The sequence below is a fragment of the Lissotriton vulgaris genome, chromosome 7, assembly GCF_964263255.1.
Source record: "Lissotriton vulgaris chromosome 7, aLisVul1.2, whole genome shotgun sequence".
In the NCBI taxonomy this organism is placed as follows: domain Eukaryota; kingdom Metazoa; phylum Chordata; class Amphibia; order Caudata; family Salamandridae; genus Lissotriton; species Lissotriton vulgaris.
In genome coordinates this window covers 627,792,750-627,808,714 of record NC_141695.1, presented here as the reverse complement: position 1 = coordinate 627,808,714, position 15,965 = coordinate 627,792,750, and the positions used below count along the sequence as shown (strand labels likewise).

The 15,965-nt window shown below is 43.7% G+C and overlaps 1 protein-coding gene across 1 annotated transcript in view; it reads right to left on the bottom strand.

The window, feature by feature from the left end:
- The window catches only part of GRIN2C (glutamate ionotropic receptor NMDA type subunit 2C), a 346,074-nt gene that overhangs the window by 58,798 nt on the left and 271,311 nt on the right, over positions 1 to 15,965 (bottom strand). The window contains exons 8-10 of the mRNA XM_086928756.1: positions 15,356 to 15,585; positions 14,022 to 14,182; positions 8,853 to 9,040 (exon numbers count right to left, since the gene is read on the bottom strand). Coding sequence (XP_086784882.1) covers positions 8,853 to 9,040; positions 14,022 to 14,182; positions 15,356 to 15,585 — 579 coding nt within the window. The remainder of the gene's footprint in view (positions 1 to 8,852; positions 9,041 to 14,021; positions 14,183 to 15,355; positions 15,586 to 15,965) is intronic.

The window sequence follows — 15,965 nt, the reverse complement described above, 5'->3', positions numbered from 1 at the left end:
AGTCCACTCCTCATCAGCCACTGACGAGACATGCTCTGATTCCCACTACCCCATAAAATGCATGCGTAGCTTGGAGCAAAGCAACTTCCCATGGCAGTTCTGGTTAGTTTTCTATACCATTTGTCTTCAAATAGGAAATAGATGTGCTCCAAGCAAAAATGCTGCATTTCCAGCAGGAGCATGGAGTGATCATACATAGCTAAGGGTTTGTCCCTAAAGAAGAATTTGCATGCCTCTAATCCTAGTGTATTATCTATACATGTATACAGTGACACCACGTCCACTGTAGCCTAAATGCACCCAGGTTGCCAAGGGATATCCTGTACTTTGGTGACGAAACCCATACTGTCCATGCAATAGGAAGGTAAATTGACAACATAAGGACACAGAAAGTGATCCAGATAAATAGAGGTGTTCTCTAGTAAACTATTGTTAGTGGCAATAATGGGCCTACCTGGTGGGTCAGTGCTGTGCTTGTGACTTTTTGGCAGCATGTAGAAGAATGGAGTCATGTTTTTTTTACATACAAAAAATGCATTTCATCTGAGCCCAAAGATCCCCTCCTGTGCCAACTTGTGAGCATGCTGTGGTACTGTGTGACAGTTTGACCATACATGGTGGCATTAGTTCTAACATAACTACATGACAGCTTCAACTGCCTCTTGGCTTCCATCCTGTATTTATTGATATCCCAAAACACTACATGGCACCCTTGTCCAAGGGTTTCACCACAAATAGTTTCAATTCTGTAAGAGACACCAAGGTTTCCTGTTGACCTTTTGTTATGTTCTCAGCAAAACTATTATCACTTCTGCCACAATTTAATCAGATCAGGTAGAAGGATGTTATGGTATGTATCTATATTGTCATGTGGAGGTATCGGAGTATATCTGGAGTTGGGTTTTAAGTAATGTCTGCTTGTTCTGTCAATTTCCAGACCCATTATGGAAGTAGCTCCCTTTCCGATTTCCAATCCTTGGACCCTAGTTCAAATTCCGTAAGCATAGCCAATCCGTCGATATCTCCGATGGATAGGATATCAGAAGAGGGATCAGGTATACAGCCAGGAACTATTATCACTCTCGTACCAGCTTTCCCCTTGTTTTGGGTAAACACTTACAGCAAGTTTAGTTTCCTAATAAATAATAATATGTAAATTCAGGTGCGGGAATAGTCAAGATTGTCCCAACTCCGAGAGAGAGTGCTCACTAAAGGTTAGTTCATGAGAGGATAGATTCACTACAGTCCCATTGCGTGTTCTTCTTGCTTTGCCATGTTCCTTTCCTATGCAGCTTGTTGGTTTACTTGTCCCCCTCTTCGGATCTTTCGGCTTCGTTGTCTCCTCCTTTCATTGTGGTGGTCTTCACCATGGCCCCTGGTTTTGCCTGTGGCTTCTCCCCATTCATTACGGGACCTTTTATTTATTCAGGGTGTCTCAGGGAAAATATGCATATTGGGTGGGCCTTAGGGGATGGTAAAGAGAACAGACCCCACTTTCATTTTAAGTGAAGGGTTTTGTCCTTGTTTATTCTGTATTCTGTATTGGGCACTTTTTTTTTCGCACCATCATGTTTTTTATTTGTTCAAGTATGATCTGAAGTGCCATGAGGCAGCCTTGGAGATGATGAGCATTTGTTTGTAAATTATTGCAGAGAGGTGTAATGAGGTCACGCTCCTTTTTATACCTCTCTGCAACGCAGCCCCTGTCACATACTGGAGGTTCCTGGTGGGCTAGTTGTCCCCCAGGGACCCCCAGTATGCAAGAGGAATGAGTTCCCCCTCTGCAAACATGCCGGGGGGCTGCGTTGCAGAGAGGTGTAAAAAGGGGCATGGCCTCATTACACCTCTCTGCAACGCAGCACCCTGGTGCATACTGGAGTTCCTGGTGGGCTAGTGGGCCCCCAGGGACCCCCAGTATGCAAGGGGACTTAATCCCCCAACTCAGAATGTGCTACGGGGAGCGTTTGCACAGTGGTGGAGGTAGGGGCGGGGCTTGAGGAGATATGTGTGCAAACATGCCCTGTGGCGCGTTTTAAGTTGGGGAATTAATTCCTCTTCAAATCAGAGGTTCCCTAGGGGCCAACTATTCAACAGGTACCTACAGTAAGCTCCACGGAGGTGCGTTGTAGAGTGTTGTAAAAAGGGGGCGTGCCCTCTGAACACCTCTCTGCAACGCAGCTCCCTGGTGCATACTGGAGGTACCTGTGGGGCTAGTTGGCTCACACAGGGCGTGTTTGCACATATGACACCTCAGGCCCCGCCCCCTTCCTTCACTATTGAGCACAATATTCCTCTAAAATCAAAAAGTGTGGAGTTTTGGAACTTTAAAAAATTCCTCTAAAATCAGCCGAACTACGAATTCCGATTTACTCACCTGTTAAAAGGAGATACCTCAGTGCAGCATCTTTCAACTCACTACTGATGCTGAAAAGTAATTCTAACCATACTTACAGTAACTTGAATTTCCTTCCATGGGCTAACATTGACTGGCTTCACTTGGAAATTCTTCTAAGTGTGGAGTTTTGGAATTTAAAAAAAATCCTTTAAAGTCAGTCAAACTACGAATTCTGATTTACTCACCTGTTATCAGGAGAGACCTCAGTGCTGCATCTTTCAGCTCACTACTGTCCCTGAAAAGTAGTTGTAACCGTACTTACCAGTAACTTGAATTTCCTTCCATAGGATATCATTGCCTGCTATATAAAATATATATAAATAAAAAAAATCTCTACTACTATTATAAAGCGAGAACTGGGAACCTTTGAGGCGGGTAAACTCAAAAAGTACACCACCAATCACAACACCCAATACAGCCTTGGAAAGGGGAGGTCCAGGAGATGGACATAGACTATACAGCACCACACCATATACATTTAGGGGGGAAAGAACGTTAGGGGAAAAGTAGTCCGGGCGTATGCATACAGTGATATGCACGCAGCATTTCAGAGGCGCAATGGCGTGTGGGCGTGGCGTTACGTAAACGCGGCGTTAAGTGTCCGGACAGAGCGCTGGAAGGAGCGCCGGACCGACACAAGTGCCCAGCTGATGGAGTGCCCAGCGCGGGGAGGAGCGGCGATGCTGGTCAGTACTGTCGCACTAAGTGTTTGAAAGGAAACCAATGCGTTATGAGGCTGTGGAGTCATTCGCTGCAGCGGGCTGCAGGCTGCACATTTTCCAAAAGCTGGAGTGCCCAGCGCGGGGAGGAGCGGCGGGGAGGAGCGGCGATGCTGTTGGGGGAGGAGTGGCGATGCGGGACAGTACTGTTGCGCTAAATGTTTGAAAGGAATTCATGCGTTATGAGGATGTGGAGTCAATCACTGCAGCGGCCTGCAGGCTCCATATTGTCCAATCGCTGGTACACCTGAGCTCCTTCAGGGTGTAACTTGAGGGACTTGGGTTTCAAAAAGGCATCATTTAAGACCACGGTGTGAACTTGGCAGGCTGTAATCAAACACACACTGTCTGCCTAGGAGGCAGCCCGGATCCCTCCATCCGATCATATGCACACCGCAGTATGACAGGCAGCTGGGAAATATGTGGGGTTCTCATGGAGCGAATTTAGGATCCGAAGAAGCCAGTGGGCCGCGCTTCATGGAAATCGTAGCTGTGTGTTGTGTGCATGTGTTTTCTGTCACGAAGTACTGGCTGAACTCAATATCCTGAATGGACATGGTTTGTGACAATGTTTCTGCTCTACTTTCACATAAACTACATTTTGCACAGATTTTAAAATGCGTGATTTTGGTGAGAAGTTTACGATTGGGATTTTTTTGCGGCGGGGAGGAGCGGCGAGGCTGGTGGGAGAGGAGCGGCGATGCTGCTGAGTACTCTCGCAAAGCCTACCCGGACAACGTCGGGACGGGCTACTAGTATAAAATAAAATAACATTTTTTTCCAATTTATATTAAAAGTATAATGTAATATAAAAAATAAAATATCTTAGAAGAAATACTTTAAAACAATGTAGTAAATCAGTATAAAAAAATATAACAATTAACACATTTAAAAATTATCATTTAAAAAACCTTTGAAATTCACTGAAAAAACCACAGGTTTCAGCCACGTTATAGTTAGGAATTAGCATTTAAAAAACCTTAGAAATTCACTGAAAAAACTATAAGTTTCACACATGTTATAGTTAGCTGGACATTTCACCCATACAAAACCATTGAAATTCCCCCGTATAGTTATTTCAGCTAACTATAACTCGCACGCCTGCAATGCACTGCTGATGACGGCACATACTACATCACTCATGACATGGTCAGTGACATCACTCATGACATCACTGATGACATCTCAAATGACATCACTGATTACATCATCCAGCAGTGAATGTGTGTTTTTCTGAAATTTAAATATGCTTTATATATGTATATCTCAAGATATATATATATATATATATATACACACATATACATATATTACTAATTAATTATTAAATTGGTAATATTCATGTCAATGTCTATTTGTTTTCTATTATATTCGTATATCTACATATACATATGTATATGTATATATAATAGAAAACAAATAGACATTGACATGATTATTAATCAATTTAATATTTAATTAGCAATGTTATTTTTTTGTATTTATTTATTACTCAATTAACTGCCCACACTATATCCCTACAAACCTACTTTAAATATAGCTAAAATAAATAAGTGTAACACAATTTACACAATTCAAAATCAATTAACTAATTATGTAACAATTCATAATTATCTGTTAATTAATTATTTTCCGAAATAATACCCACTCTATATCCCTACACACCTAGCAACTCAAAACTAAAACAAAACTAAAATAAATCAGTATTACACGATGTACATAATAAATGATCAAATAAATCATTATTAATAAATAATTAATCAATTTTAATTTCATTATTACTATCTTCCCACCCTCTATGCCTACAAATCCAACAGTCCAGACCTAAAATATAATTAAAATAAAATTGTATTGCACAATTTACATTATTAATTATCAATTAATGATTTAATCATTATTTTATAATTAAGCATTCGTAAATTAATGTCCCATCCTATGCTCCTGCAAACCTGGGAATCTGCAAATAAAATGTAACTAAAATAAATCTGTATTACATAAGGAATATAATTAATCACTAATTATATAATTAATAAACAAATACATAATGCATTGCTAAATATTATTTAACTTCCCACCCAATATCCCTACAAACCAAACCGCCCACCCCTAAAATAAATAAAAACGTTATTATTCAATTTGCATATATATTAATCAATTACAAAATTAATACTAGATTATTAATTAATTGTTCATTAATTATTACTTAATTACCTCCCCACTCTAGATCCCTACAAACCTAGCAACCTGCTGTAACACTATAAATTACTAATAGCAATAAAACTAATAAATAAAAATCACTTACAATTGCGAACTATATATAAAAATGTTAACATTTATACAAACACTAATAACACATACAATTAACATATGAACTAAAACACATTAAGATATTATTTTTTTAAAAATTTTTTACAATTACATGATTGAAAACGATATTAACATAAATATTCTTAACAATAGTGGAGGAGTGTGGCTCAATGGTTAGAGCGGCAGACCTTGATGCAGAGTTCTGGCCAGGGACCAGGGTTCGATTCCCGCCTCAGCGGGTCTCTGGCTCATAAATTCCGCTGACTGGATATTCTCGCCTCAGTGCCTATTCTAATCATGGGTCCCACGCTGCAACTCTGGGCAATAGCTTGCTTAGCCTCCACAACGGCCCCCTACAGCACTGGGGATGCCTGGTTGCACCCTGGGGATGCCCAGGAGTGGACATTTCACGGGGAAAAGCCAGGACGGGTTCCCTAGCGGTATGAGTACAGCGCCAGGACACACTGCTTGCCGGGGTATCAGTGCGCTTTACAAATACATCTACATTTACATTTACAATATTGCTTACCTAAAAAAATGATACTCTTGACAACGATATTTCTGAATCCAGATTTTTTCTATCATAATATTTTCCCATGATATTTACGTCTCCCGATATTAAAAACTTGATATTTTGTCCAAATAATTTCCGTGCCTCCTTCTTTACTGAGCATGACTACTGTCTGCTCACTAAGCTGTTGAGTATTGAATATGGTGGCAGTCATCACTATACTACTAAAAACAGCTGTCCATTGGACTCCCCTGCTTTAAATTATTCTGTTAGTCCACCCCAACCAGGTCCATGTGAGACATGGACGAAGCATGTATGGTTGTTGGGTGCACACGCTGTGTATCTCTGTTACAGCCAAGGGATTTATTTTTATTTCACACACATGAGCTTTGCATAAAATAGTGGTTGGAGAGCCTTCCAAACAGCAATATGAATTGCAGCTGTTTTCCGCAGTATTCTTTAGGCCATCTGTAGTGGACCAGACTCGAAGGTATGGAGGATATATACCAGAGTGTTCCTTTGTAGGGCCTTTCCTGCTCCAATCTTCCCCAGAGGTGTTCCCTCTGAGAGGTAGTTGAGTGAGAAAGCCTCTTTCTCTTGTATGCCTTTATATTGGGGTCCTCCGACAAGCATCCCCCATCCAACATACCTGCTGACAGTAGAAGACAAAGACAGTGTTTTTCCCAGCCTAGGAGAAATATACAAAATTCAGGAACTGCATGAATCTGTTGCAGGAATGGACTGGTGGAATATGCAAATGTTATCTGCAAACTGTAAGTGGGGGACAGAAGCCACAAGTATTTTTGCCAGTATTTCTCACCCAGTATCTGGGTCTCACACCAGGGGAGATTGAGAAAGCCTTTTGAGTTCCTGTTTTGGGGTCTCTGACTACCAACACCATTTGTCAGTTTGGAGGCCGGAAACCTGGAACATCTGTATCCTTCCAGTCCCACTAAAATCAATTGATTGCTTGAGAAGGTAGTGGAGATATCTCTGCACAAAGGACAGACTGCCTGAAAGAGGAGAGCTCAAAGAGCTCCTTAGGAGGAGCAAGTGTTGTCCCACTATAGGCCGGGAAGGATTTGCAACATTAGGTTTTGTGCCTTGGTCTCTCCTCAGTGAGCCCAGGAGTGAAGCGATTATTTCTGCTTACCCAAGGCAGTTTGCCACCACCAGAAAAATTGAAACTGTGCTCAGTGCTTTCATAGGATGAGCCGGAAGCACTTGTGTCCACTTGCCAGTACAAAAAAGTCTTGGCGGTGTTCAGTGGTTACCTCGCCTAACTCCTCAGCGCTTATGATTGCCTGGCGCTAGAAACCAGTGCAACTGCAGATTGTTGTTGAGCATCGCTAACACATGATAAGAATCACTGCAATGACCCGGTTGGGTTTCCCAGTTATTAAAGTGTGGGCTTGATTTTGTGCTTAAGGAAGATACCTACAAAGAAGATTTCCATTGTCAAATTCAGCACAAGTCAATGCGCCATCTGCAGGGTGGGATTCGCACAGGCCTTCCTCTTCAATCAGAAGATGCATGCGTGCACTCTACTGTGGTACCGGATGTCACCACAGAAGCCATCAGGGCATCTTATCCAGGACCTTTGCACTTGAAGCCACTGTGCAAATGCACACATTCATCGAGCAGCGCACCATCAGAGACAACTGACAATACCCCATGCCTAAGTCATGGTACTGTATACAACCAGGGACACATCGGCTTTTAAAATGAACTGGGGCCGCTGCACCATTAACTCGAAGACCAGGAGACTTCTAATAATCTCAGCAGAGGGCTAGTAGTGGTCCTGGTGGCAGATAAAGCACATTGTACGTTATGCCCCAAATAGAGGAGGTCTAAATATATAATGCATTGACTCTAAACTGAATACTGATAGGAACTTGGGGATAGTTTCAAATTAGGCTGTCTCATGTCCCCCTGCTAATCCTCCAGGAAATGTGCATAATATTTTTCCTTCATCCCTCAAAAATTTCCAGTCTAGTATATAGTTGTATATCAGATTAAAGAACTTTTTTTCTCAATAAAACTCAGGCTGGAAAATGATTTATTCATTGTGAAGAATTGCTTTATTGAGATCTGAGTTTCTACTGCATCACACCTCCTTTAGTGAGCCGTGGGCTGCTTACCTTCACTATCCTGAGGATCAAGTACTAAAATGGTGTATGTTGTGCTCAGTTTCAGGTTTAACCAAAAAGTGGAGCCCAGGACACCAAAGGATTCTCCTTGTTACAATTTGAGCCCAGTAATCTCTGTATCTCTGAGTGTCTCAGAGATTACTGGGCTTAAATTGTAACAAGGAGAATGAGGGAGAGGAGAAGGGGGAGGTTGATGGGAAGGGATAGGGGACGCATGAAGAGAGGGGAAGGGAGAGGGGAAGGGAGAAGGAAGTGGGTGAGGGAAAGGGAGAGGGCGAGGAAAAAGAGAAAGTGAGGGGAAGGGAACTACCAAGAAATTCCCACAACTAGAAAGCATGAACCCAATAAACACAACTGATCACTGTGCAAATATGATCACAAATGGGGCCAAAATATGGGAAGATGTTTACCATGATACAGATAAATAATCAGGCAGATATCAATAACAGTATTAACCAACCAACCTGGAGGCATTACCACCAGAAGTAAAAGACTCAGACTGATACGAGAAGCAGTCATGATGCATTATCATGTTTAACTGAAGAGTAGAAACCCCTTCATTGATGTCAACGTTTTGAGTATTGAATGATTCACTAATGAACATCCAACAGGAATTTAACTTTCTATGCAGAAAATATTGAGACAGAACAGATATAACAAGTGGCTCCCCCTCTCCCTTTACCATCCCATTCCATGGTCCCTGCCATACATATCATCATGTTCTCTGATCAACATGTTCTTTGAAGATAGGCCAGTAGCCTGGACCTCACCATCTCCCAGGTACTGCAGGAGTCCCAGGTCAATTGCCCGCTTCCACTTGGAGTCCTTCTGAAGGGCAATGCCGTAGCCTGTGGTGGCAAACACCTTCCCGCTGCCAATGGTCACCAGCTTGCAGCCCTCATCCTTCCCGGCCATGTAGTTTAACACTGCAGCGTCATAAATGAAGGCGTCCAGCTTCCTAGAACCATAAAGATAGGACTTGAGTCACCCAGCAAAGGAGCTGTAACTAAGGGAGGATATTGAACGGGCCACCAATGTGAGAAATCTAAGAGTGTTGTTGCAGTTGGATGCGACAGATACACACACCCCCTTCCTCCAAGCCCCTTCCAGATTACGAATATGAAGGTGACAAGGTCAAAGGCTTCTGAATTTGGGATAGAAAGAGTGACAAATTTAGGCTGGTATTTTAGAGCCTCAATGTGAGGTGAATTTACAGATAAAAAAACTGAGGGGCATATGTACATGCCCCTATCACCACTGGAACGTCACTTTTTGTGACCTTTCCATGGCGATAGGCACTTCACCTTATTTACAAGGCAGCGTTAAGCCACTTAACGTGGCTTAACGCTGCATTGTAAATAAGGCCCCATTTCATGCTATGCTTAGCGTGAAAGGGGTGTTCAGGGGGTGCTGCAGTGGGCGTTTCACTGCACCATCCATTGATTTTGATGCTGCCCCCTATTTACAAGAGCAGCGTAAATAGGAGGCAGCACCAAAATTAAGACCAAGAAAACCTGGTCTTAAGTTGGCGAAATGAGGAAAAATGCTATATTTCTTCTCGTTTTAGCTTTTTCCATGTGTGATGCCTTGTGAAGCACACATGGAAAAAGCAAACAGCCTTTTGTTATTTATGTACAGGAAGGTCCCCCTTTCTGCATATAAACAATCTTTTAAAAAAATGACATTTTGTGACTTCCATGTTCGCTGCATTAAGCAGCACACATAGAAGTGACAAAATGGCATTTCAAGATTGTTTATGTACAGGAAGGGGGACCTTCCTGTACATAAACAATCTTTCCCCTGCACGCAGACACCCTTGCACAATGGTGCAAGAGTGAAAGCGTTGGCACTACACTGCCAAGTATAGAGCCTGCACAGGGAAAAACGCAGGGCTGCACCATATTGTTGTAAATATGGTGCAGCCTTGCGTTTCTGAAATGGCAGAGAGAGGCATTAAGCCATGACAGCTAATGCCTCACTCCGCCACTTCTGTTGTACATAACGGCCTGAGCCTTTGGCAGTTGGTAGTTTGCCCATTTCGCCCTAAAACCCTCATTCCAAGTTTATGGTAGTACTGATTCAGCCAGTAACCATGATTACTGCCATAATCGTAATTACAAATTCTGCGGGAAAATCATCACTCTCAAGGGGATATGTACAACAGAAGTGGTGGAGTGAGGCCTTAGCCATCATGGCTTAAAGTCTCACTCCGCCACTTCGGAAACCCAAGGCTGCACTATATTTACAACAATGTGGTGCAGCCTTGTGTTTTCCCATGTGCTGGTGCTACACTAAGCAGTGTAGCACCAACACAGACACCTTTGCACCATAGTGCAAGGGTGTCTGCGAGCAGGGGAAAGATTGTTTATGTATAGGAAGGGCCCCCTTCCTGTACATAAACAATCTTGAAATGCCATTTTGTCACTTGTATGTGTGCTGCCAAATGCAAGTCACAAAATGTCATTTTTTTAAAAGATTGTTTATGTGCAGGAAGGGGGAACTTCCTATACATAAACAATAAAAGGCGATAAGAAATATAACATTTCTCCTCCTTTCGCCATCTTAAGACCAGGTTTTTCCCTGATCCTAATTTTGGCGCTGCCACCTATGTATGCCGCCCTTGTAAATAGGGAGCAGCGTCAAAATTAATGGGTGTTGTGGTGGAACGCCCACTGCAACACCCACTGCCCATTCTTTTCACGCTAAGCATAGCGTGAAAGGGGGACTTATTCACAAGGCAGCGTTAAGTGGCTTAACACTGCCTTATAAATAAGGCAAAGACCCTATCGCAACGGATATGTCACAAAAAGTGACGTTCATGTGGCGATAGGGGCTTGTACATATGCCCTTCAGTGTCATTGCTCTGCATGCGTCATCTGCCAAAAGTATGTGAAAATTGCAGGTGGGGGATAGCCCCAAAGTGAGGAATTACTTTGGGAATCTGATGCGGAAACACAAATTCCTGTGGTAATTCCTAATTTCTCAGGTCACGTTCGTTTTCCCGCAGTGTAAGTAATTGTTTATGTTTATTTTTCTTGTATTGCACACACTGCAGATTTAGATTGATGTGGGTGCGGTAATACTGCATCAATATTCCTGTGTACCTTAGAATAAAAGCTTTATTTTAGGTATTCTTTTTAACAAACAAACATGATCAGAGAGAGAATAGAATTACATGGAAGCAGATGTTGTTCCAGACATATTCAGTCATGGTATTGCATACAAGAGATATAATACATTTAAGTAGCTCTAAGAGGATTTCAATATAATTACATCTATACGAATGTCTCACCCCCAGTGTGAACCAGGTCCTCCCTTCCAACATAAGGAAGTATGCCAACTTGGAGACCTGAGCGTGCCCACAGCCATTGAACCCTGTGTGAAGGAAGAAGCATCCCTATCAGATCTATTAATATCTTGATCTGCTGCTTCTCACCAATCATGCTGCATAATGTCTACTCTCAGTGAATCTCAAATATCTTTGGGCCTAGATGCCCATGGTTGCAGCAGTGCAGGTGTCTGCCGCATCATTACATGTGACCATATCTCGCCCCCAGTCTCCTTCCACAGGGACAGGGTATCTACACCAGTGGATTGCGATTGTGTGCTTCGCTAGCAGCAATGCCATTGCGATGAAGCGTTGAGAGTTGCATGGGCATAGTTAAGATAACTTAATAAAGTTACTATTGAGTCTATGGGCCTGATTAACGAAATGGCGCATTTACAATTTTCTGATAATTAATTTTTGCAAATCGCTATCAGCAAATCACAAACTCCTTAGTACGACAGTGTGTTTGACACTGTTAGTGATTCAGTGTGTTGCAAATATTCTTGAGGCAGGTCGCAGTTTGCGACCCATTGTGAATGGCTACAATCACAGGTATGGTGGCCTGCTGGGGTCAGTAGACCACATCTCTATGATTACCTTTTAAATAAAGCAACATTTGTTTTTGTAATGCAGCCGGTTTTCCTTAAAAGAAAACTGGATACATTTAAAAAATGATAATGAAAAGCTACCTTTTCATTTTTTAAGAACAGTCAGTGGTCCGTGGGATCCAGAGGCGGCTGCCAGCTATGAGGACTTATGGAAATAGAGGGCAGGAGGGGAAAAAAAGTAACATAAATAAATAATTTACTTGGCTGCACTCCTCCTTCCGGTCCTGATTATCTTCTTTCCTGTAGCTTGGGTCCAGACAGATCCCTTAACCAATCCTGGCTCTGCTCTCAAGCTGTGAGAGCAGTGGCAGGATTGGACGGAACTGGCTGGCTAGATGCTTCTTTAGGCTCTGTAGGCCTGCGCTTGGTCTCCACCCAGCTGTCTAAGATAGCTAGATGGAGAGCTTCAAAGTGCGCATGTCACTTCGATCAGTGCAAGACAGTCGGCCAAAATGACATGCGCACTCTGGAGCATCCAGCCAGCCACTGCTCCTGTCCTCTGCTGCCAATCAGCAGCAGAGGATTCGCCCCATTGGAGGCTTGATGCTGCAGTGCAGTGAGTGTGCATGTCGTAAAAGTAAAATGGCGATGAAATCTTTTCATTGTCATTTTTTTTTCCTGTGAGGCTCGTAGCTGACAGGGAGGCAACCAGTCGTGGCTAGTGCAGGTAAGAGCGGTGTGGTGGGCCGGGTATGGGAACTCAACAGATGACGGTATAGGGAAAATAAAATTTAAAAAAAGAAAAACACTTACCTTGTGTTTGCCGAATCGCTAACTCAGCGATGCAGCGAGCGCAAGGTAAGTGGTTTCATTTATTTCTATTTTATTTTCCCCATTCTGTCGTCTGTCGACTTACCCCCCCTCCCTGCCGCCATCCCACCGCTCTTACTTACACCGGACTCGACTGGAGACAACACTCCCCTGCCAAAGTGAAGAAACCGCAGCTGGTGGGACCACTGCTTGCTCTTAAAAATGTTGGCGCCGAAATTCTCTTTGGGACCCCTTACCGTTTGCGAAGGGATTACCACCAACCTGGAGTTGGTGGTAACTGAATGTGTTTCGACCGCATTGCCGGCCGCAAACCATTCATACATACCAGTGCTATTCGATATGAGGAAGGGACGCCCTAAACACACCCCTTTCTAATACCGAATCGCAAAAGCAAAATGCGATTTGGTAATAAGTTACTGAGTCGCATTTTGCCTTCTGTACATGGCAAAATTCATTTTCAGGTCACAAACTGGACTGGTAAAATGCTTTGTACATCTGGCCCTAAATCTTTACGGACACGTGTCATTTGCAATGTGGTACAAGTTACATCATACCACATATATGTTCAAGGGGACAGACGTAAGTCAAATGTAAGAAGCTAGCATGTGGCACTCTACCTTCAGGGCAAATATGTAACCTGGAGTTATGAATTTTATTATGTGTTTTTTCGGGTGTGCTATAAATTACATGTACTAATGTTAAATGCAACAATTTTTTTCCCATGGTTCATCGAGATCGTTTTCATTTGTTTATAGCAAAAAATGTCATGAATAAGGGCTTAAGTCTAAATGTGGAGCTTGTTGCTTCAACCCACGACTCCAAGCACTAATGTCATATCATTAGCAGAAAGAAACACATCTGACCTGTGTCTTTCTATTCTCACACGAGCTATCGTAAATTGAAAGGCATCATCATTTCAATGAGGTTTTGATGCATACTGGACAAGGGCTACAATATAATGGTTGCCCGGTTTCCATCTCTAATGCTCTGACTAAACATTACTCCATTGCTGTTACACCCACAACCGCTCCATTCACTCATTGGTGATCCCCGCAGGACAGGACTCTGAGCAGAGGCGGCAGAGGGAAGGGCTGGGTGCGAATATGTTTTTAAGCACATTTGTACCGTCCGCCCACAACAGTCATTGATAGGTGTGAAAATGTATGCTTTTTCCTAAAGCGGAGAAGGCTGGACTATGGGAAGCTTCATTTCGGGTTTCTTTGGTTTCGTACCCCATTTTCAGGCTGGTCAGGGCGTCCTCGACTGAGCGCTGGTTGTATTTCACCATGTGTGTGTGCATGTCCGGGTAGTTACTTCGGATGTTCCTCTCAGTGCTTCCATTGGGGACCGTCCCAAAGCGGAAAGGCGGGTATTGCTCCTGGGGTTTCTGGAACTGGAAGACAAACCGAAGAACATATGTTCATGCACCATAACCCCATAAAACCTACAGGGATTGTGTCCTGGCAACCATGCTCACCAAATACCAGCACCCTGGCCTATCTTAGCATGGTTGTGGTTCTTTACACCACTCCCCTGGCCTCTCTTAGCATGTTTATGGCTCCCAGGTAACACTCACTGTGGCCTCTCTTAGCATGTTTATGGCTCCCAGATACAGCTCACTGTGGTCTCTCTTAGCATGCTTACTTATGGCTCCCTGGGACCACTCGCCATGGCCTCTCTTAGCATGCTTGTGGTTCCCAGGTGCCAATCGCAGTGGCCTCTATTAGCATACTTATGGTTCCTGGTTACCACTCCCCATGGCCTATACTAGAAGTGCTTACTTATGGTTGCACTCGCCGTGGCCTCTCTAAGCATGCTTATAGCTCCCATGTACCAATCCCCATGGCCCATACCGGCATGCTTATAGCTCCTAGGTACCACTCCCCATGAAGTAGTGTGGCTCACTGGTTAGAGGCGGCAGAGCAGAGGACAGCCCGGGACCAGGGTTCGATTCCCGACGCGGCAGGTTTCTGGACCAGGGTCAGCGGACTCGATAATTCTCTCGCCTCGGTGCCCACTCTGATCAGTGATCACACTCGGCAACTCTGGGCACTAGCTTGCCTCATCTTCACTAACGGCCCCACCAGACCGCCGGGGATGCCTGGTCTCACCCTGGAGATACCCATTAAGGGACCATCTCTCAGGGAAGCCAGGAAGGGTTTCGCAGCGGTCGAAGCGCGGAGGTACCCCTTCGGGAGTGATTCCAGCGCTATATAAGCACATAATTAATTAATTTTAATTAATTAATGGCCCATACAGGCATGATTACTTATGGTTCTCAGGTACCCCTCCCTGTTGCCTTTTTCAGCATGCTTATTGTGCAACATGGCCTTCAAGACCCTGGGAAAGACAGTTTTGTGCACAAAGCCTTGCTCTCAGCCTTACTCGTAGTGTCAGTGTGACTCATCTCTATCGGTACCTGTTTTGTTCTCCACATATCGCATACAGTGAGTTCTGTCTCAGGGTGCCCAAAGAATTCCCTTAGAGCTCCCATGTTAGCGAATGCGCCAACATCGCTCTTTGTTCACACATGCTCTGACTCTTTCCCTCTGTGTTCAAATCTTACCTTCTTATCGCTGAGCCCGGACACCGTGTCTATGTACTGCTCCTGGATCATAAATGCAGCCAGGTTTGCCGTGTAGCTCGCCAGGAATATGACGGCAAAGAAAGCCCAGACGAGCACCATGATCTTGCTGGTGGTGCCGCGTGGGTTTTCTATGGGTACCGAGTTGTTGAACACAAGTGCCCAGAGTAGCCACACTGACTTGCCAATAGTGAAGCTTGGACCGCCAGACCCTGGAAGAGAAAGTGAGAAAAGGGAACATAAGGCTTTGCTCGGTGTGATATCAACATAAACTAATTAGGTCTGAGGGAGACAGAAAAGAATGGTTGGACTCCTATCAAGACCTTTGACGAGGCCTAGGTGTACCCACAAGTGTTTTACTTTACCTTATTATGAAATGAAATGAAATTGGGTTTTATAAAGCGCAGTACTACCCGGAGGCCTCTTAGCGCTGTGGAAGAGATGGGTCAAAGGGTCTGCTGACTAACTTTAATGGTAGAGGAATGTTTTAAGTTCTTTCCGGAATTTTTGTAAATCGGGCTGACTACGTAGTGTTGGAGGCAGGGAGTTCCATATAGAGGCGGCGTTCCACGAGAAGGAGCATCCGCCCCAC